The sequence below is a fragment of the Carassius gibelio genome, chromosome A20 (assembly GCF_023724105.1).
Source record: "Carassius gibelio isolate Cgi1373 ecotype wild population from Czech Republic chromosome A20, carGib1.2-hapl.c, whole genome shotgun sequence".
Lineage (NCBI taxonomy): Eukaryota > Metazoa > Chordata > Actinopteri > Cypriniformes > Cyprinidae > Carassius > Carassius gibelio.
The window spans coordinates 7,933,675-7,955,663 of NC_068390.1; the positions used below are offsets into that span (position 1 = coordinate 7,933,675).

The 21,989-nt window shown below is 40.2% G+C and overlaps 2 protein-coding genes across 3 annotated transcripts in view; one reads left to right on the forward strand and one right to left on the reverse strand.

Moving 5' to 3' along the window:
- LOC127938422 (potassium channel subfamily K member 3-like) lies at nt 1–13,409 on the reverse strand. Its single transcript, XM_052535018.1, has 2 exons — nt 13,036–13,409; nt 1–4,614 (listed from the first exon to the last, which is right to left on the reverse strand). Exons 1-2 carry the CDS (start codon nt 13,316–13,318, stop codon nt 3,725–3,727), a joined length of 1,173 nt encoding a protein of 390 aa, XP_052390978.1. The 5' UTR covers nt 13,319–13,409; the 3' UTR covers nt 1–3,724.
- A 3,139-nt stretch (nt 13,410–16,548) lies between these two features.
- The window catches only part of LOC127938415 (ectonucleotide pyrophosphatase/phosphodiesterase family member 1), a 57,275-nt gene continuing 51,834 nt past the window's right edge, over nt 16,549–21,989 (forward strand). Inside the window, exon 1 of one of the 2 annotated variants that reach the window (XM_052535010.1) lies at nt 16,549–16,831. In XM_052535010.1, the coding sequence (XP_052390970.1) occupies nt 16,703–16,831 (129 nt within the window). In that variant the 5' untranslated portion in view covers nt 16,549–16,702. The remainder of the gene's footprint in view (nt 16,832–21,989) is intronic. The other variant, XM_052535009.1, reaches the window with a different exon arrangement.

The window sequence follows — 21,989 nt, forward strand, 5'->3', positions numbered from 1 at the left end:
AAAAATTGGCTTGGCTTGATTAAAATTATTTTCTAAATTGTAAATAAAAGATTGCAAAAACAAACATTTTCATCCGTTTGGAATAACGTGATGATTTGTGCACTATAAGAGCAGAAGAAAGTATATCGGGTCCACTCAGATTTCACATCGAACTTAAAAGATCATCTGTGCACTCTTGGCTACAGCGCTAATGCTTATAATTTTCATCTAAAGTGCAACTTCAAATACAATATAATCCTATTCAATTATATAATCCAATATTATTTTAAAACATAGATGATACAATAGCTACAATAATGCAAACAAATAATTATTCAGACAAACATAGTGACGGGTTAAAATAATAGTGGATATAAAACAGAAAAGATAAATGAACAATACAACTCATTGTGAATGTGAGTTTGAGTGTGGAACAAAACAAAATCATATAGCTCTTAGTCAGGTTAGATCCCATATTTAATTTTACATGGATAAAAAAAAAAAAAAGGCTATAAGGAATATACTTGCAGTCTTTGCAAATTTATAAAGCTCCTCAAATTTTTTCCAATCGGCATGTTGTTCAACAGCGATGCAATCCTTTGAATGCACTTCTATCCCTCAAAGCCTTGTTTTCACTGAGTGCTGCAGAGATGACATACATCGTAGTCTTAAACCTGCAAACGGTTCCATGGTTCTGAAGACAAAATGTTTTATGAACGGGTTTTTTGATTAAATGTCTGAAATAAGGTGCGTGGTTTACACAAGCTCAAGATGTTTTCACATTTTAGACTATGACATAAACTACATCTGTAGTAACAAGTGACTAAATGGCATTGCAGAAGTTACTTATTAGACACGTTTCACAGCTTTGTTGTGTTTATAATTGCACTCTTCTAAACTATTTTGATTCAAGCTTTCAAAGAGGCCATATCACGTCGCTAAAAATGACATAACTTTGTAAATTTGGTGTAATGCAATGTTTATGTTGTTAAAGGTTCAAAAAACATTATTGTTTCTCCTCTATGCCTCGCCTTTCTGAGAAGCGATGTGTGCTCTGATTGGCTAACTATTCAGTGCTATCCATTGGCCAGCTATCCAGCATCCATGATTGGCTGAGTGCCTCAAGCGTGTGACAGAAATGTTATGCCCCTTAACATACTGTGATGCCATGTGTCCCGGCGCGACGAGACAGCACCAACAAAACCCATTACAAACGAAGCATTGGTTGCTTCCAGTGGGGACATAATTACTGATTATAATTACTTATACTGTATTTTTATGCCTTGCGTTGCATATTGCGCCACGTAAACATAAAACCGGCATTTTATAATTGGAGAAACGACAAACAACAAGCACTACTCTGTACTGATCAAAACTCTTGTTTGAATCATCAGTGGCAAATCCTTTAAATATGAAAACGTACTTACAGACTATAATTCAGAAGCGCCAGACTGTCCTTGCAAAGTTGGAATTGCACCTCTTTATAGAAACGGCTTTTGTGCAGAACCAGGATCAGCATACAGGCCTTCATTAAAATGCACTGCACATATCAGTATATTTGGGTTGAACTGTTCTAGAACAGTGTTGTAAATTCAACTTAAAGGGGGGGTGAAATGCTCGTTTTCACTCAATATCCTGTTAATCTTGAGTACCTATAGAGTAGTACTGCACCCTTCATAACTCCAAAAAGTCTTTAGTTTTATTATATTCATAAGAGAAAGATAGTCTGTACCGATTTTTCCCGGAAAAACACGACAGGCTGGAGGCGTGGCGTGTGGGCGGAGCTAAAGAATCACGAGCGCCAGTAGACTTTTGCGTTGAGAGCGTTTGGAAGCTGTGACACAGATCCAGAGGCTGAAATTTAACAAGAGCAGCATCAGCAAATGACGTCTCTATGTGGTATGTACTAAAACTGTATATATTTGCTTAGTGGTTTTGGAAAATGACTAAGTTCCACTTTATGTCGTCTTTTTTTTTTTTTTTTTAAAGCTGTACATGTGGAAAGTGCAGTTTGATGACAACATCGCATGTTGTTTACTTGATGTGCTTACGCGCTGATAGCTAAGTTAACAACACAGAGATATTTGAAGCAGTTTTACTCACCGCCTGCGGTTCCAACACATGATCGTGACCCTTTTTCGTTGTGACTGCATTATCCTTAAGAAATAAACAATGTGCAAACCCGGCATCAAACTGGGCCTTGTTTGTAAAACAAGCAACTTCGAAATGCAGGGAACAAACAAAAACACTTGCACAACTCTGTTGATGCTCTGTAAAAATAAACTCCATCCACTGGTCCCCTAATGCTGTTTTTTTTTTTTTTTTTGGTAATCTGTGCAGGGTTGTCTTGCCCTGGCAACCAAAAACACACTTCTTTTGTGACTTTTCGCGATGCTCTCGCTCTGATCAGTGAAATGTCTGTGCTCAGCCTCTCAGTGCTCTGCTATACGGGAGCGCGCGCTCTTCCGGCAGAAGTGCCTTAGGACCCATATAAGGAAATTCCGCTCCATCTAACGTCACACAGAGCCATACTCGAAAAAAACTTTCTGAAACTTGTGACAAACCGGAAGGAGTATTTTCGGAACAAAAATACTCTTTCAAACGTACAAATTAATTTTTGAAACTTTGTCCATGTTTAGCATGGGAATCCAACTCTTTAACAGTGTAAAAAACTCAGTATGCATGAAATAGCATTTCACCCCCCTTTAACCACTAATTTCTAGTGTTGTGACCACATCGAAAAACAGCGTCTCCACGATGTGACGGCAGCAGCAACAATATTACAGTGAGACTCAAAGTTACGCTTCTTTCTTTGCGTGAACATTTGGGCAGCGTTATGCATTTCTTCCCACACAATGATGTAGACATGTGGGGGCGTGTTTAAAACGAGGTGTTTTAGGGGGGCGTGGAAGAGTCTTAACTTTTATAAAGAATATCTCTTTTGGTTTGAGACTTTAGTCTTTGCAACTTTAGGGATCTCATCTATGCATGAACAGCTTGTTACACTCCAAAAACTTGCATCATATGACCCCTTTATGAGTATTTAGTTCAGTATTTATAGCCTATGTTTAGCTTTTAAGTTCTGGCGATGGAATTTATGCTTCAAAATTCATAAAAGTTGTTTTAATTTACGAAGATTATTATGATGAACAAAACTTTGAGGGAACGAGCTAAGCTTCGGGTTGGCCTACAAAAATACAACATCACTGCAGCACTCGGCTCCTATCAGAAATTCAATATGGCACTCCCTGACCAAGGTTTATACTAATCATTAGCAAAGATCTCATATAAAATAATAGTTTACTATTTACTTTACTAATTACTATTACTTCCTAAATCCTGCAAAGATAATAAAGTATTCACTGTAGAAACAGTTGCATCACAAAAACGATCTATTCAGCTCAAAACCAGAAGAGCCTGACACTTTGGGACTTGTTGGTTTTGAAGGACCTGCATTTACCCTTGAGCTCAGTGAAGAGCAAGCAGTTTGTGTTTTGTCTTTTCTCAAAATCCTGAAAGTGTACCTCAAATGATACAGGCCGTTACCCTGTTTTTATTGCACGCTGCTACGTCCCCGGTCCTCAAGCAGCACCTGTCCCCCATCTATCGCTACATTACATATATATATTTGACTGACAGAGGATCCGAGCAGCTTAGAAGCAGCGTTTTTTTTTCAACCCCAAGTATAACAGTGGTTGGTTTTGTAAGGCGAAAGAGATTCACATGCAATACATCCTCCGGCCCTCTAGATGGAGCTGCGGCGTTTGGAGAGTCTTTGGTAATGTGCTGGGCAGAGGAGGCCCGTGTACACTGAACTGGTGGCCAAGTGCTCCTGCAAGGCACTGCACACGCAGCCGTTGGAGTGGAGGGCATCGGAGGTCTCGCTGTGCTCCATGTAGGTGTCTGAAGTGGACAGATCGTGAGAGATAATCATGGGAATTGAGTAGCGCATCTTCTCCTGGCTTTTGTACCAGAGACAAGAGCACATAGACTGGAAATGCAGCACTTCGGCGTAGACATTACACAACCCTTTCCCGGACCCTCCTCCGTGGCCCGCAGTGGATGAAGACGGCGGGTCGGACATGCAATGGTTGGTTCCAGTGCCGCCGGTCTGCCTGTTTCGGGACAGCAGCGTACGCTGTTCGGCATCGCGCCGTTCATCCTCAGCATTCATGGTCATGAAACGCAGAACCACCAGGTTCAGGAAGGCGCCGATGACCGTGAGTCCCGTGAGGATATACATGAAGCTAAACGCGACGTATTGGGGGTTGGTTTGTAACGCATTATCTTTCTGCAGGGCTACATAGTCCCCAAAACCAATGGTGGTGAGGGTTATGAAGCAGTAATAATATGCATGGAAGAAGCTCCAGTCCTCATAGCGGGAGAAAGCCGCTGCTCCTACACACAAGGTGCTCATGCAGGAAATCAAGCCAATGCACACCATGTTGGCCATCGAGACCTCTGTGTTCCGAAGGCCAAGACACTTTTTGAGACGGTGCAAGAGGTACTTGACGAAGGTGTTGATGCGTTCACCCAGACTCTGGAACATCACCAGGGTGAGGGGGATCCCCAGGAGGGCGTAGAACATGCAGAACACCTTCCCACCATCCGTGCTGGGGGCCGCATGACCATATCCTAGAAAATATAATGGACGTAATTCATTATTTTTAGGGTTGTCAATAATCAATCTCATAAATTATGCAATATTACGGTACAAAGGACATCAAAAGAGAGGATGAAGGCCGACACAAAAAGGAGAAAAAACTGTACAGGCGAAGCAAGCTCATTGTTGTGCAAAATATAGGAAGAAAAATATTTTTTAAAATTATATCAATCAAGGTCAATCAAGCACAGCTGCTTAGTTTACAGCGGTAACCAAGGAAATGCTATATCACTGCTGTTCCGTAAGCACCACCTGCTGTCAGAGAGTGGATTTACATTTTCATTCCATCTGTGTCAGTTTTGTTTCGTGCAGGTGTCTTTTGTAGCATAATTTCACAAAATCTAGAGCCAGACCATTTAGTTTTTGCAGAATTGAAATGAGAAATTATAATACAAAAATGACAAACACCAGCTCATGCTGCTAATTTTAAAAGACTATATATATATAAATGATGAAGATCTGCTCCACAGGATTCCAGTGTTACAAATTCTCAATCTTGTTTGCTAAAATATTCCCATTTGCGATGAAAGGTGACTGTTAGTACAATATCCCTACTATCCCTGCATCTGTTCAGTTTTTTTTTTTTTTTATTGAGATTCATCTTGCTTGATCTTCTGTAATTGTATTTGCATTGCACTTTGATGGAGTCCAGTTGCTCTTATTATAGAAGCAGCATGAATTATTTCTTTGAGAGCGGCTCAGTCGAGCCATCTGTACGTACAGGCTGCTGTTTAGAGTTCATTCTCATGTCTCTGCTTCTCTCCATCCATTCAGCTTACATCTCCTAAAATAACCCTTTTTTTTCTGAATCATTATCATCAAATGTGCTGCAGTCACTGCAAATCCATTCAGTAGTTGAACACATATTATAAAGGGTTTGGGGATTAAATACTTAGAAAAGGTGTGAGAGGAATGGATGGTGCAATATTGAGAATTAAAGATGTTTGCCACTGGTTAAATTACAATATAACCCATATTAAGGGACAAACATAATAGCTGATAATAATAAATATAAGGGACAAAATGTAATATATATGTACCTAAGTGTGTGCATGTGTTTGTTAAAGGCAGATCAAAGGATTATCTGGGATGCATCCACCTTTATTAGAATTACATCACTGTCAGCTCACCAGTCCCACATCGAGGATTAATGAAATTATTAATAATCAAATTATCCTATGGCACATATAAAACAGCTTTAAAGGACCCTCCACAGATGTTTCAGGATATATGAAGAAATAAAAAATCCCACTTGTGTATTTATGTATATAATCATTGTTATATTTGTGTGTGTGTACACGTGCTGAGCTGTTATGTTTAGTAGGCTATATGTAATTATATCAGTGTTTTGGGGCATGACAGAATCTGGTCAGATGTCCCGCTACTGTCACTTTTAATCATTCACATCTTGCTGAAAATCGAGATGGCGAACCAGTGTTGCAGAGTCATGTGATTATATAATGCTATTTGGTTTTCTCTTTTACGCAAGACAGCATTTAGTTACTTGATGATAAACGTCAGATTCTTTGATATAGTCGTACTACATTTTCAATTTTGTACAATTTGTATTATTGTTAAACACATTTGCATAAACACAGGGCTCTTATACTCACCAATGCAGCATTTATTTTATATAATTAATACATTTAAATATGACTGTTTTATATTTTAGTATATTTTGTAATGTAAATTTATTCCTGTTATGTTAAAACTGAATATTCAGCATCATTACTCCAGTCTTCAGTGTCACATGATCCTTCAGAAATTATCCTTACATACTCATCTCATCTTTTTTTTTTTTTTGTGATGATTTGATGAATTTCTTTGATTAATAGAAAGTTCAGGTTCAGTTTGCAGTTTAAGCTGTTGTTGTGCTCATTCACAGATTATTGTTATTGTTATGTTATTATAAAGAATAAAGATTAAAAAGAATGGTATCAAAACATCCTGCAAGAGCGACTTCTTCCAACAATACATGAGCAATTTGGTGATGATCTGTGCATTTTCCAGCATGATGAAGCACCATGTCACAGAGTGATAAAGAATGGCTCAAAGGTCATTACATTGAAATTTTGGATTTTGCCCGTGGCCAGGCAACTCCCCGAATCTCAGTCATACAGAAAACCTGTGGTCAGTCCTCAAAAGGCAAGTGGACAAGCAGAAGGCCACACATTGCGATCAGCTCTGAGAACTAATAAGTCAAGAATGGATCACCATCAGTCAGGATTTGGCCCAGAAGCTAATATCCAGCATGCCAGAGGAAACTGCAGAGGTTATGAAGAACAAGGGTCAACACTGTAGATACTGACTCATGACATGTGACCCTGGACCACAAAACCTGTCTTAAGTCGCTGGGGTATATTTTTAGCAATAGCCAAAAAAACATTGTTTGGGTAAAAATGATAGATTTTTCTTTTATGCCAAAAATCATTAGGATCATTTTCCATGAAGATATTTAGAAAAGTTTTCTACTGTAAATACATAAAACTAATATTACTAATATTTTATTAGTAATATACATTGCAAAGAATTCATTAGGACAATTTCAAAGGAGATTTTCTCAGCATTAAAAAAAAAAAAAAAATCACCCTCAGATTCCAGATTGTCAAATAATTGTATCTCTGCCGATATTGTCCATATATTGTCCTAATAAACCATTCATCAATGGAAAGCTTATTTATTCAGCTTTCAGATGATGTATAAATCTCAGTTTCGAAAATTGACACACCTGTTAACTGTCACTGACGTTTTTGAAGATAGACTTGAATGTGCATGATACAAACCTACATTTTTATAATTCATGACATAAAACATTTTGATTTTGATGTACCATTTACATGGTAATGCAATGTCTGATTTTAAAATGGGTTTTGAAGGAAGAATTTTGAGATTTTATGTTTTCAAGTGATATATAACTTCTGATGATTTCTAAAATGTCATAGAGAAAAAGGCAGCGAGGAAATCTTTTTTTTAAACAAAGGTCAAAACTCCTTTTGTAATGTAGATTCCTGAGGGTGCACTCTTGTCATAAATTAATCTATTACTGTTCCTACATAATTTTTAACAAAAAATATTGGTAAAATATATATTTGGGAGTCTTAGACCTTTCCAACGATATATAGTTTGTCAAGATTAGATTTGATTGTAATATAGTATAGTCAACGTAGTCGTCCCGTATACGGGACGGGGTGACAGTTAACAGGTTAAAACCACAGGTCCATGGTCTCATATATGCTTTTTGTCAATAAAAGCATTTATAGCTAATGATATGCTTATCACTGTTTTTTTTTTTTTTTTTAATCTACTAAAGCAGCAAACTGTCCAATGCATTTTCCAAATTGTCCAATGCATGCCCTTTTCCAAATATCTTACTCTGAAGAAGAAAAAAATAAAAGTACAGTATAGATTTTCACTCAGAAATTGCTAATAAATTCCACAAACAATTACAAATAAATGGCAGGTAACACGCTGAATTAAACTTAAAATTTTGAAGAAGATATACTAAAACTAAAAAGGTATTTTATTGTAAAACATACTCCAATATATATACATATATATATATATATATATATATATATATATATATACACACATATATATATATATACACACATATACACACATATATATATATATATATATATATATATATATATATATATATATATATATATATATATATATATATATATATATATATATATATTATTATTTTTTTTTACAGTGCATGCTTTATTTTATTCTGACTATAACATGTTGACATAAATATATGATATAATACAATGCATATTATATTGTACAAAACCTGGCACTGGGGCAGTAGCCTTTAAAAGGGACATTTTATTATCCAAATATTACATATTAGTATCTTAATAATACCTATTTGTACCTTTTTTTTGAGAGAGAGAGAGAAAGCATCAAGTCAAGTCAGGTTTATTAATATTGCACTTAATCCAATACAGCAGCTTTACAGAGTGTAATATAACTGCGTATGGTTATGGGGTAATATAATAACAGAGCTTTGTTTGTATGCAGAAACGGGTCTTTTATGATGACTGATGGTGACTGTCCATGCAAAGCACCAGTGATGCTGTCACTACTGGGCAACTGGCCATGTGTCACACTGGATGAACATGTATCCACATATAGTAAGCATAATTGCACTGCACAAAGTCAGGCTAACAACATCCCAAGGCCATTTGCTTAAACATCTGTTTCTCAGATATCCAGCCGGTTTGTGGAGTAGATAAGATTTCATCAACCTTTCAACCGATCTTCATTTGTGCATTCATTTATGCATGCATTAACCCAATCACTGTTTAAAAATGTAGCATTCTGTGAGCTCAGTGGGAACATCTGTGGGACAACGGCATCATGTAAATGATTTTGGATGAAATATCGATGGATTTAAGTGTGGGTAAAACTAAATTAGTTGTAAAATTTTATATCTTGCCATGTAGATACACTGGACCCTGTATGTAATATAAGGAAATGATGATTTTTCTGTTCGTTTTAGGGCAGGATATGTGGTGCATTGCATGCTGTAATCTCTCTATAAGTGTCTTAGCACCACCGGTGTCATAAAAAGGTCTGTCCAGCTGGCTGGTTGACTTTTGGTAAAGTGGCATATTAAATAAATAAAGTAATACATTCAAATGCTGCAAATATAAGGCACTGATAGTCCCTAGATTGTCCTTTTGAAACACTGGCTGAGTCACTAAAGCTGTCAAGCTGATCAACAGATTCTCTATGTGAAAAGTCGTCTGAAATGTATAAAGTGCAAAAAGCCACAGATTCCGACTGATGTATGACCTGCTGCTCTGCTGGCCAGGAGGCTGTTTGTTTTTTCAGTTCACATTCTTTCCATTCAAAACACTCCTTCCCTGCAGAGGAGGACAGAAGAGGTGCTCATGTCCTGCTGCACTGTCGCCGGACCCTGGAAACCTACTCATCCCACATCTTTCACATCAACGTTCACAACGTTTTTCTAGCGTTTTTGGATTTAAAATCCCCCCAAAATCCATGCTGAACAATTTTAGATTTTCTTTCATCAAATTGTCAATTTGTCAACGACTTGTATTCCTTTTACACAAGACATTCACTCACTGGGCACATCAGCTGTGAAAGTGACAAGAAACCTGCAAGAAGCAACTGAATATCATTTTGAAGAAATGTTGGCACAGACATGTTTTTTAATTACCTTGGGTTGCATTATGTTACACACAGGCTAATAGTACACCTCACTCATTAATTAATCGGATGTTGGATGTTGGATGACTAATTAATTAGCTGACCTTACCCGGGAAGTTCAGTGTCAATAATACTAATACTACTAATAAAAATCTCTCTCCATTTCTACTATTTTAAGTTAGTTCCTAAATGTGGGAAATGAGTCAATATCTAAGAGTGATTAACTGAAGAGCGCTGAAGACCCCCCCCCCCCTAAAGCTGCAGTAGGGAACTTTTGTAAATATATATTTTTTACATATTTGTTAAACCTGTCATTATGTCCTGACAGTAGAATATGAGACGGATAATCTGTGAAAAAAAATCAAGCTCCTCCTCCCAGTGTCCTATTGCCATTTGCAGAAATACATCGCTCCCGTTAAGAAACAACCAATCAGAGCTGCGGTCCGTAACTTTGTCTGTGTTCAAAATGTAGAAAAATGTATATAATAAGCGAGTACACCATGAATCCATTTTCCAAACCGTGTTTTTAGCTTGTCCTGAATCACTATTGTGCACCTATAATAAGTGTTTATATTCGGACTATTTTAGATTGCTTCGGGGGTACCCCAGCGGAGTAACCCAGTACCTTTGTGATTCTTCATAGACATAAACAGAGAGAAGTAGATCCGGCTACGATGTTCTTCCACAAGACGCAAGCAGTTCTGATTATTAACCGCTAGAGCGTCAAAAGTTCCCTACCGCAGCTTTAATATTCAAAATATTAGTTTTAATAAGTTTTAATTTATCTTTTTTAGCTATAGTTTTATCTGTGGGTGAGTCACTTGCTATAAAATCTTCCCATCTTTAAATCAGCTGATCTGGTCACCAAACTAAACTTGACTGTAAGGATGTAAGGAAGGAAGATTTCTGTGACAGTATTGATTGACCCCTCATCTAGATATTCGGGCGTACACATCTACCTCAATATCTATGCTTGTTACGGTCCTGCTTGGTTATACAGAACTGCGGGCTGATAATTACAGCACGGACTTCCACTAGACTAATGGATCAGGTTAGCTGAGTGAACTAAGCCGATACCACAGACCGCAGATAGTAAACAGTTCCTTGTTTACAGAGTGTCCTGCATTGACAATAAGGTGCTGGCAGGCTGGCTGCCTAACTGATGATTAGATTACTCACGGCAAGTGTACACAGTAACCTGATCTATAGCAGACACATGAAACAGACCTGACCATGGATGTGTCTGATAAGAGGAAACGCAGCACACATGACAATGGAAAAATTAATTAAGTTGAGTTTTTGTGAATCCGAAAATGCGGTTGAGATTTTAATATGATTTACAGTCCATTACATAATGAGCCGAGTTTAGTCTATAATTTAGTCTTTATATTGTATGGAACAGACTTAACATGCAAACGTAATGTTTTCGGGGAAAATAACTGTATGTTAATTGCAATTTAATAAAACTTTATTATGGTTTAAATTTATTTTAAATGCAAGTAGTTGAACTTAAAGTAAGAGTGTTTTTGACCCACCTACATAATACTTAAGTGCAACTTTAAGTGCACGGTTAAAGTTGCAGTTTTAACACAGTTGAAACTGTAACCAAGTACTTTAGCGTGTTTGTCAGTGCATTAAAATAAATGTACTTCTTTACAAACCTTATTAAACCTAATGATTTAAAGTGTATTTAATGTATATTATTTTTTTGACATTGTCACAAAGTGCACTCTTTTAGCACACATTCAAAACAATCAGTCACAAGCACTATTATTATTATTTAAAGAGTAAGGAGTAAAAATGATGTATGTGTTATATATAATACACAGATGTATTATAAATGCATGAGGGAAAGTATTGTTGGTGCTCTAACTGGTCCCTGTTTGTTTTTTTGTTTATTTATAATTAATTTTCAACTTTTGTTCCATGTATTTGTTCCACACACACACATATACCATCAAATGAACAAAATCTTTCGCTCAAATTATATGAAACGATAAATAAGCAACTATAATATTACACAAGAACAATAAATAAATGTTTGATGTCATTTTAGATTAAGCACAGCAGGTCACACTGCAGGACATTGCTGTCACTGCTCGACATGTCATGTCCACTCCGTATTTCCTATTGCCGAGAGACAATGAGACAGAGAGACACGGACAGATGAAGGCTGGTCACTGAACATGGTCTGTTGGTCTTTGGATGAATTAAAAGACCTTGTCCAACCCTGCTCTGTCAGCTAAGTGTCTGATTCTTCAAGAGCTGTCCGGTGTCACACACAGAGTACACTGCCAAGCTAAAAACCAAAGCCCACAGATGACTCAACATCTCTAGGAAGTCGGACTTTTTCTGAAGGTTGTGTAAGTTTAAGTACACACACTCTCGCTGGGTTGGTTCCTTTTCAAAAGGTACACTTTTCGACCTTTCAGGAACTAATATGTACCTTTATTGTACCAATATGGACTCTTAAGGTGTGCCTTTTGAAAAGGTTTTTCTGAGAGTGATGCATAAGCTATCTGTGTCCCTGCTGGACAATCCAGTTTGAGCTGGTCGCAGTGTTTTTGGAACATGGTAAGAGGACGTGTTGTGGCTGGTCTTTAAGATGTTCGTTTGTTTGACCAGACCCCTAACAATCACTGCGGCCCCCTTAAGATATAGTATGAGGAGACTGTAGATGATCTGCTGCTGGTCCACAACTATCCACCAGCTTCAAACATCTAATAACCAACTATTGATCATTTTAGATCAGCCTATGTCTGGACTGGACCACATGCCACCCTAGATCTGCTAATGACCAATTTAGAACAACTAACAGACGATTTAGCCCATCTAATAACCATCTTAGACTAGCTAGAAGAAATCAGTTAGCATGTTCCAAACACAGCTACCATTTTAAACTGGGGTTTCTATTATTTAAACACTCCCAAAATGATTTACAAAGCTATTAATCATTAGAAAATAAATTCATTTGGATTAATTCAGCGTAACAAGAGTATTTTATTGTCTAAAATCCTCGTACTTTACTAATCAAACTGACGCAAATACGCAGATTAGTGGGCGACCAAGAACTAATTTATGATTTATCATGATCATATGCGCACAGTCTCGTATGACGAACTTGAACAAAACCACAGCAATTAAAAAAAAAGTTTGATGAAGAAAACAAGTTGACGGACGCGAGATCTGGAAGTCTGACATACCTATAGTGGTGATGACCGTGATGGCGAAGTAAAAGGAGCCAGAGAACCTCCACTGGACTCCAGCCTTGTGCGGCTTCAGCTGCAGCACGACCCGCTCCAGCTCGTCGAAATGCAGCCTGCTCAAGTTATACTTGTCCATCAGCTCTCGCTTCCGATCGTCCAGGACTTTCTTTTGGGTGATCTCCATCTTGGACTCTAAAGCGTCAAAAACAGCCGCCCCGACGAGCAGATAAGTGAAAGTGCAGATGATTAACACGAGGGTCCTGATGTTTTGTCTCTTCATGGTCAGAGCGAATGAAACGAGCAGCAAACTTTGAGGAGTGATGGTGATGAGGAAGCGCCGGACAGTTTCATTGCGACGGGGCTCACTGAGCTGTTCCTTCAGCACCACGGGCGCACATCTGCCTGTTGAGTCAACACATCTCAGCCGAGCTTCATCTTCATGACCTCCCATTGGTACAAACCGGACAGGCCGTTTACACACAGATTTTAAAGGGAGCTAAATGCATTCTCTATAATAACCTCATTTTATATAGGGTGGGTTCAGCAAACATCAGGGAAAGTGGGACAAATAAAGCAATGAAATGTAACAATGGTTCAAAAATAAAATTGCATGACATAACCATAGTGGAAGCGATCTAGCTTCAAGTAATAATATATATATATATATAAGTATGTGGATAACCATCATTGATTTTCATAGTATTTTTTTATATGAAAGTCAATGGCTGCCAATTGTCAACTGTTTGTTTGCCAGCATTCTTCAAAAGATCTTCTTATGTTCAACAGAAGGAAGAAAGTTATAGAGGTTTGGAGCATCTATCCTGGATAGAATCTGGATGTTTTGTGATATCCATACTATAGCACATGTCTGAAAGGGATTTTCCATGGTTTCTAGTTACTGCTGGTCCAAGCTGGTTTCGATAATGGATTAGCTGGACTGTCGGGTTGTGGGGCTGAAACCAAACTGGTAGACCTTAATTAAGTTGGTTAAAGCAATTAGTTCAGCTTTCACCAGTAACATACCTTTCACTATTTTTTTTTTCAAACATTATATTTGTTAAGCCAATGAGCATTTACAGAAGGATTACGATGACACAGACTAAACAATATTGTAAGTAATGTTTTTTTTTTTTTTTTTTTTTTTATAGGAGACTTTTGTAACGTTTTGTAGTATTTCACATACTTTTAAAACAGCCTCACTTAGCTTAAGATTTGTTCCACAAAACATTTCAAATGAAATGCAGTGCCTAAGTATGCTCAAATGCCCATTTCACATTAAGATCAATACATACAATTTAGAAAATCTCCCAAAACTATCCTAATTTCGTATCATTTTAAAAATTACATAATAAAAATTCAATTGATGTCGATCAATAATTGAGCTTAATGTAATGACCTCTCTCTGTATTGTTCATTCCCCCTTCATTTCCTGAAGGATGTGGTAAGTGAGACTAAATGAATTAGGAATGTGATACTGTCAGCTCAGATAATCAGCCTCGCTGGCTCTGCCCATGTTCAGACAACAGATACCACAGATGTCCCACAGTAACAATCAGCAAAAAAAAACTGCCATCTTCATTTGGATAGAAACACTGGTAGAAATAATAAAACTTGTCATAGGCAAAAAAAAGTTTTATTCATAATTGTATGGTTTATGTTGATTCAAAAACCATTTATCGTTTCTTATACTGAGATCATAAATAATAAAAATACCAAAAATGAAATACAGGTTGTGATCTGTATTTAGTCAAATGACTTAGCCTAACTATAACCTTCAGGTCACGCTCATATACGTAATTACTAAATGTCAGGTAAATAGTTAAGTGTACATGCATCGACTGACCATGAGGAGGCGTAGTTGTGCAATACATCCATGTAGTAAAGCAGATACAAGCCTCTTTAATGCATATTGAGGTCACCATAACGTAATGCACCAATTCGTGCGGAATCTGAATGCATTCAATAATAAATAAAGACTTGGACCTTGATGGTGCAGCATATTTTGCATGTTACTCAGTGGCTGGATAGGTGTTTTGCAATGCAAATTACAGCAAGAACCAGTATTGGCATGTACCTTACGGTGAATCTCCCACACTTCAACATGCATAGTCTATTTGACATTTCCAAACAAAGGTTTTCCTCCTCAAAACAGTTCAAAACACTGCAAAAAAAGTGCTACAATTTTATCTTTAGGGGTACAACAGCTTGTCACTTGAGCAATATCCTTCTGTGGTTTATGCTGGTGTTTTGCTGGTTTATGCTGGTGCTTTGCTGGTTTATGCTGGTGCTTTGCTGGTTTATGCTGGTGCTTTACTGGTTTATGCTGGTCCTTTGCTGGTTTAAGATGGGTGCATTGCTGGTTTATGCTGGTGCTTTGCTGGTTTATACTGGTCCTTTGTTGGTTTAAGCTGGTGCATTGCTGGTTTATGCTGGTCCTTTGCTGGTTTAAGCTGGTGCATTGCTGGTCCTTTGATGGTTTAAGTTGGCTGGTTTAAGCTGGTGCTTTACTGGTTTATGCTGGTGCTTTGCTGGTTTATGCTGGTCCTTTGCTGGTTTAAGATGGGTGCATTGCTGGTTTATGCTGGTGCTTTGCTGGTTTATGCTGGTCCTTTGTTGGTTTAAGCTGGGTGCATTGCTGATTTATGCTGGTGCTTTGCTGGTTTATGCTGGTCCTTTGTTGGTTTAAGCTGGTGCATTGCTGGTTTATGCTGGTCCTTTGCTGGTTTAAGCTGGTGCATTGCTGGTCCTTTGATGGTTTAAGCTGTCTGGTTTAAGCTGGTGCTTTACTGGTTTATGCTGGTGCTTTGCTGGTTTATGCTGGGTGCTTTGCTGGTTTAAGCTGGTGCTTTACTGGTTTATGCTGGTGCTTTGCTGGTTTATGCTGGTTTATGCTGGGTGCTTTGCTGGTTTATGCTGGTCCTTTGTTGGTTTAAGATGATGCATTGCTGGTTTATGCTGGTCCTTTGCTGGTTTAAGCTGGTGCATTGCTGGTTTATGCTGGTCCTTTGCTGGTCTTAAGGTGGTTGGACCAGTTTAGGACCAGCTAAGGACGATTTTATACCAGCATCCCGGCTTCAAAACATACCTAACCAGCATATGCTGTTTTTTTTTTTCAACAGGCACACCTATTTGCTTTTATAATAGTAACATAAACATACTTATTACTAAATTAAGAGTACATCTAATTATTTTAAGGTATTAATATGCACCCTTTAGGGTTAAAGAAGGAACAAATGAGTCCAATTACAGACACTCCCCCAGTGACAGCTGTTAAAAGTACAATCTTTGCACCTTTTTTTCTGACAGTGTATACCCAACGCTCTTAATGTTGCAAGCGTCAGTGAAATTAAAGAAGAGCTTTCATAAATCAGTCAAAGACGCTGTTCCAAACACGACATAGACTACATCATATGTCGCCAAATTAGAAAGGTAATTTCAGTGCACCCATTCTTCGCTCCAGTCGACGACCCTTTCTCTGGTTACAATATAATTACACAGGAGCAGAGGGCATGTGCTGCCGCTCGTGTTACCTTTGGTTGACTAGCCTGCAGCTGGGCGGTCCTTGAACTGCACGGGCTACAAAGTCACCAGAGAACAAAGTTTGAAATGAGTCCCTGCAAAACAAACCTGTGTGACGCACTCTGAAGCGAGCGCGCGAGCAATAATGGACTCAGCCAAGCGGGATGAACACATGAGCGAGCACGCCGCCAACCTACTGGGGACACCACAGAGGTCCAAACGGACACAGAGCGCCACAAAAACACAGTCAAGATACCTGAAAATCCTCTGTGCGGTAAGCGAAGTCTCATTGGACGCTATGGGGGAAATAAAAGCGGGTGTCTGAGACTGGGTTAAACAAGTAACCCATGACTGACTCGTTGGTACTCATTTAACTTTTATTCTTACTGGTTTGTATAAGGATAAAGACTTCATTTTGTTATATTTATTTATTTATTTCAAGTGAGTTTACATACAGTTTGTGCACAAGACTATAGTAGAGTGTATCGTCTGTATATATTATACACATGGGCTAAACTACACTCTAAAAAAATGCTGGGTTATTTTGACCCAACATTGGGTAACATATGGATTAACCCAACCGTTGGGTTAAATTTGTGCATTCAATTTTAAACCCAAAAGTTGAGTTATTCCAAATTTGACCCAAAGATGGGTAAAAATAACCCAGTATTTTTTTTTTTTTTTTTTTTTTTGAATGAGATATTGAGGCTTAAGTGCCACTTCATCAAAAATGTATGTGTATATTTTTAGGAGAATTGTATTGTGTGTAAAGTTTCTCTGTCTGTTTTTCCCCCATTTCTTTTTTCTTTGGATTTGTAAATTCTGTTTCACCATTCCTGCTGTTAGAATTAGGATGTATTAGCTGAGATTTTAGCTCACACTTGCATCATTATCCATCTGGATTTCCATGACCAGTGAAAACCTGGAAACAAATGTGATATCCAAGCCAGGAAAAGTCATGGAAATGAATAGAATCTTAAAACAAAAGGTCAAGGGAATACATTTATCAAACAGTGCTAGAACCAGCTTGTTTTCTTTCTATAAAACATTGCACTGTTTATAAAGCTGTGAAAACAAACAAGTAAGATCTGGCTGTACTAGAGATTCAGATGAAAGGTTGATCATTACCTCTAGAAGCCAGCATACAGAGTACGTCATTGTGTAATGTAGTGTTACATTATTTGAATTGAGCTGGTCAAGAACAACAATTAATTGTTTTGTTATTTCAAAAACAAAGGTGCAAATTTGTGGATGGTGTACAGTATGTAATATTTCATCTTGATACCTTTAATTATTATTATTATTATTATTAGTTTTTTTTTTACTTTGCTAGTATATTGACTAAAATGACCCGGTTTTGATTTAGTATGACATTCTAAATTCAGCAAAGCTGCATATGTCTAATGTTTCCCAGACTTCTCATCTCATACTTCAGCATCCCTCTGAACAATTAAACTGAACAATTTAAGCTGAACAATTTACTTTAAAGCTAAGAGGGAATGAAAAGTGTGTGCAAGTTTAGTGACTCACACTCCACACCTAGGAGCCAGGACACACTGAAGCGATCCAAAGTGACAGTAAAGACTTCAAATGTTACAGAAGATTTCGATTTCAAATAAATGCTGTTCTTTTGAACTTTTGAAAATCCTGTATATAAAATCATGGTTCCTCTTCAGGAACTCGAGCTGCGTCAAATACGCTTTGGGGAATGTGCTTAGCGTGAGCGACTCTGAATATTGTGTGTAATCAGTCCAATGGAAAAGCGTGACGCCACAGGCGGGGTGGCGTAAGCAACCAGGAAGCTATAAAAGCATGTGCCGCGCAGCTGGCGTCAGCTTCGCATCTTTCAGCAAGTGCTCTGTGTGTAAATGTCACTTGTTTGTCTTGTGTGTCTTATTTACTGTTGTCAGTCCAGTTAGAGCTCCTAGACATGCCGAAGAACAAGCCAAAATCTAAGCATTGTGATGGCGATTACAAATCACGTTATAGGTTGTGTGTTCCTCCCTGCCCGCGATATATAATGGGTGGGGATACACACAGCTTATGCGTGGTTTGCCTGGGAGCGAAGCACGCTGAGTCGGCTCTCAAGGGGGCTGACTGTCCACACTGTGAGCGAATGTCTGTGTGGCTGCTTCATTCCCGGAGGGCCCTCTTTGAGGAGGGGGCCTTCACCAGCGTTCCCCGAGGCAGAACAGGGGCTGCATTCATGGGGTTCACAAGTGGATTTGGTGGAGGGAATGGAGACGGGCCGGTCCCTATCTCCTTCCACTTCCGCCAGATCCGGCGCCCCATCCCTGGAGTCTGGAGCACGCTCTTCGGTTCCTTCCACTCAGGGAGAGGAATCGACGCTCCGCCTCTCTTCCTCCGACGAGGTTGATGTGGAGTCGGTCAACAGGGATTCGCCGCAATATGAGAATTGGAGGTGGTTACTCGCACAGTGGCCAAATTAAGTATTGAATGGCCCGCCGAAAAAACAACCGAACCGCATTGAAGCAAGCTTGATGAACGCTTCCCGCGCGCGAGTCAGCCACCTCCCAGCTGGGGCCTTTTATTCTTTCCCGACCTGCATGATGAGATCGCCAGGTCGTGGAAAAGCCCATTCTCGGCCTGCCTCTACATCCCCTCGTCTGATTATTATGGAAATGTGGTGGGGATGGGAGAGCACGGTTATAGAGCGATGCCCTGGGTGGAACAGACGCTCGCGAGCTATCTGTCCCCCAGTGCGGCATCGTCTCTGAAGGCCCCGGCATTGCCCTCAGAGCCACTCAGAACAACATCGGCTTTGGTGGGCAAAGGGTATGCAGCTGCAGGTCAGGCTGGTGCGTGTTTGCACACCAAGCCAACCTGCTTAAGGAGCTAGACAAGGGAGAGGAGATCAAGTCACATAATCTGAATATCTGAGTTAAGAAGGACCGCTGATCTTTCCCTACACGCTACCAAGGAGACCGCCCGAGCGGAGAGGCACTTATGGTTGACCCTGTCAGATATGAAAGAGCGGGACAGAGTCTGACTCATGGACAATTCTGTCGTCGACAGGTTTCAGGAGGCCCGCAAACAAGCGGCGGGAACGAGAGTCCCAGCAACGCTTTCTCTAGGCTTTTTCTCTAGTCTTCTAGGCCCAAGCAAGATCTTAGGGCAGTCATAGAAGCTAAGAAGTCCTCGGCCAAAAAACCCTGACACCAAAAGCCCAGGGTTTCAGAGGGCAGCCTCTGCTGGGGTTGACACAACGCAGTACACGGTGCCTGTCTCACCTCAGCGCCCTCTGGGCCAACCCTGCCAGTGTTCCAGGGTGCAGCGGTCCCCAGCGTCCCCTGTGGGGGCCTCTTACACCAGAAGTCAGTCTCAAGAGATTGATTCTCTTAGTAGATTATTTAACAGCGTGGAACTACTGCCAAAAATATCTCAATGGGTCCTGCACACAGTAGAAAAAGTCTACTGTATTCAGTTCGGCACTGCGCTGCCAATATTCAACGGGGTCATTCCGACGATAGTCGGCCCCAGGCAGGGTCTGGTTATGGAACAGGAAGTGAAAACCCTATTAGAGAAGGGGGCCATCGAGGTGGTCCCTCCTCAAGAGTTCCAAAGAAGGATGGGGGTTGCGTCCGATTATGGACTTGAGGGTTTTAAATCGTTCAGTTATAAGATTGAAGTTCAAAATGCTCACAATCAAGCATGTTGTAGCTCAGATCAGGTCCGAGGACTGGTTTGTCACAATAGATCTCAAAGATGCATACTTCCACATATCCATCCTTCCACAACAAAGGAAGTTTCTGAGGTTCGCTTTCGGGGGCGAAGCTTACCAATATAGAGTACTTCTCTTCGGCCTTGCACTCTCACCCCACACGTTCACAAAATGTGTAGACATCTGGTTCCCCTGCGCATGCAGGGCATCCACATTCTCAACTACATCAACGATTGGTTGATTTTAGCTCAGTCAGAGCAGGTTGCGGCTCGGCATCGAGATGTTGTTCTCGCACGTATGGGGGAGCTGGGTTTGAGACTGAACGCCAAGAAGAGTGTACTTTCTCCAGTTCAGAAAACCACCTATCTAGGCGTAGTATGGGATTCGACCACGATGCAGGCATGACTGTCCCCTGCTCGTATTGAGTCGATCCTCATCTCAGTCGAGAGAGTCAGAGAAGGCCAGTCACTTACTGTCAAATAATTTCAGAGATTGTTGGGTCTGATGGCAGCTGCGTCCAACTGCGTGATACCTCTTGGCCTGCTGTACATGAGACCCCTACAGTGGTGGCTCAAGACCAAGGGGTTTTCCCCGAGGGGCAATCTACTTCGCACTATCAAGGTCAAGCAGCGCTGCCTCCGTGCCTTAGACATGTGGAAGAAACCTTGTTTCTTGAATCAGGGCCCGGTGCTGGGAGCTCCTTGTCGCCGTGTAATACTAGCGACGGATGCATCTCTCACTGGCTGGGGTGCAGTCATGACCCAACAAACTGCCCAGTTGGTACAGTTCTGGAGTTTCTACAGGCCAGGCTCACTGCAGGGTTGACCCACTCCACGCTGAAGGTTTACGTGGCGGCCATTGCGGCCTACCATGCCCTTCTCAATTGCCAGTCACTGGGAAGACACTCCCTAGTTACACGTTTCCTCCATGGTGCGCTGAGGCTGTGACCTCCAGTACGGTCCCGTATTCCCCCGTGGGACTTGGTTTTGGTGTTAGAGGCAATATGCAAACCCCCGTTTGAACCCATTCAAGATATTTCAGACAGACATCTTACACTTAAAACCTCCTTTCTGTTGGCTATCACCTCTTTGTGGCCCCCATTTATCTTGAGTTTGCACCTGGCATGACCAAAGCATTTATATACCCTCGAGCAGGATATGTTCCCAAGGTTCCCTCTGTTACACCACAACCTGTAGTGCTGCAGGCCTTCTGTCCTCCTTCCTTCCGGGAGCCCGACCATAAATTGTATGTGTCCAGTTCGAGCGCTGGACGCATACGTCCACAGAGCTGCCCTGTGGAGAAAATATTGAACCAATTGCTTGTATGCTAGAGTCCCCCCAAGAAGGGTTCTTCTGCTTCTAAGCAGACTATTAGTCATTGGATAGGCAAGGCTATCAACGCCACCTATGAGTCCTTTGGTCATCCCCCGCTGTCGGGAGACAAGGCTCACTCTACTCAGGGTATGGCGGCCTCCAAGGCCTTCCTAGCAGATGTATCCATGCTGGACATCTGCAATGCTGCGGGGTGGTCCACACCCTCTACATTGTTAAATCCTATGGCCTAGGCATGCCAGTCACTCCAGGCGCTTCTGTCCTCTTGTCCTAAGCTGTGCTCTTCAGATACACACTAGGCTGGGGTTTGGTAGTCTGGCAGCGTTGGTACTCGTTCCCCAAAGCGTATTTGACGCAGCTCGAGCTCGAGTCTCTAGGTTATGTATGTAACCCTAGTTCCTCGAGGGAACGAGGCGCTG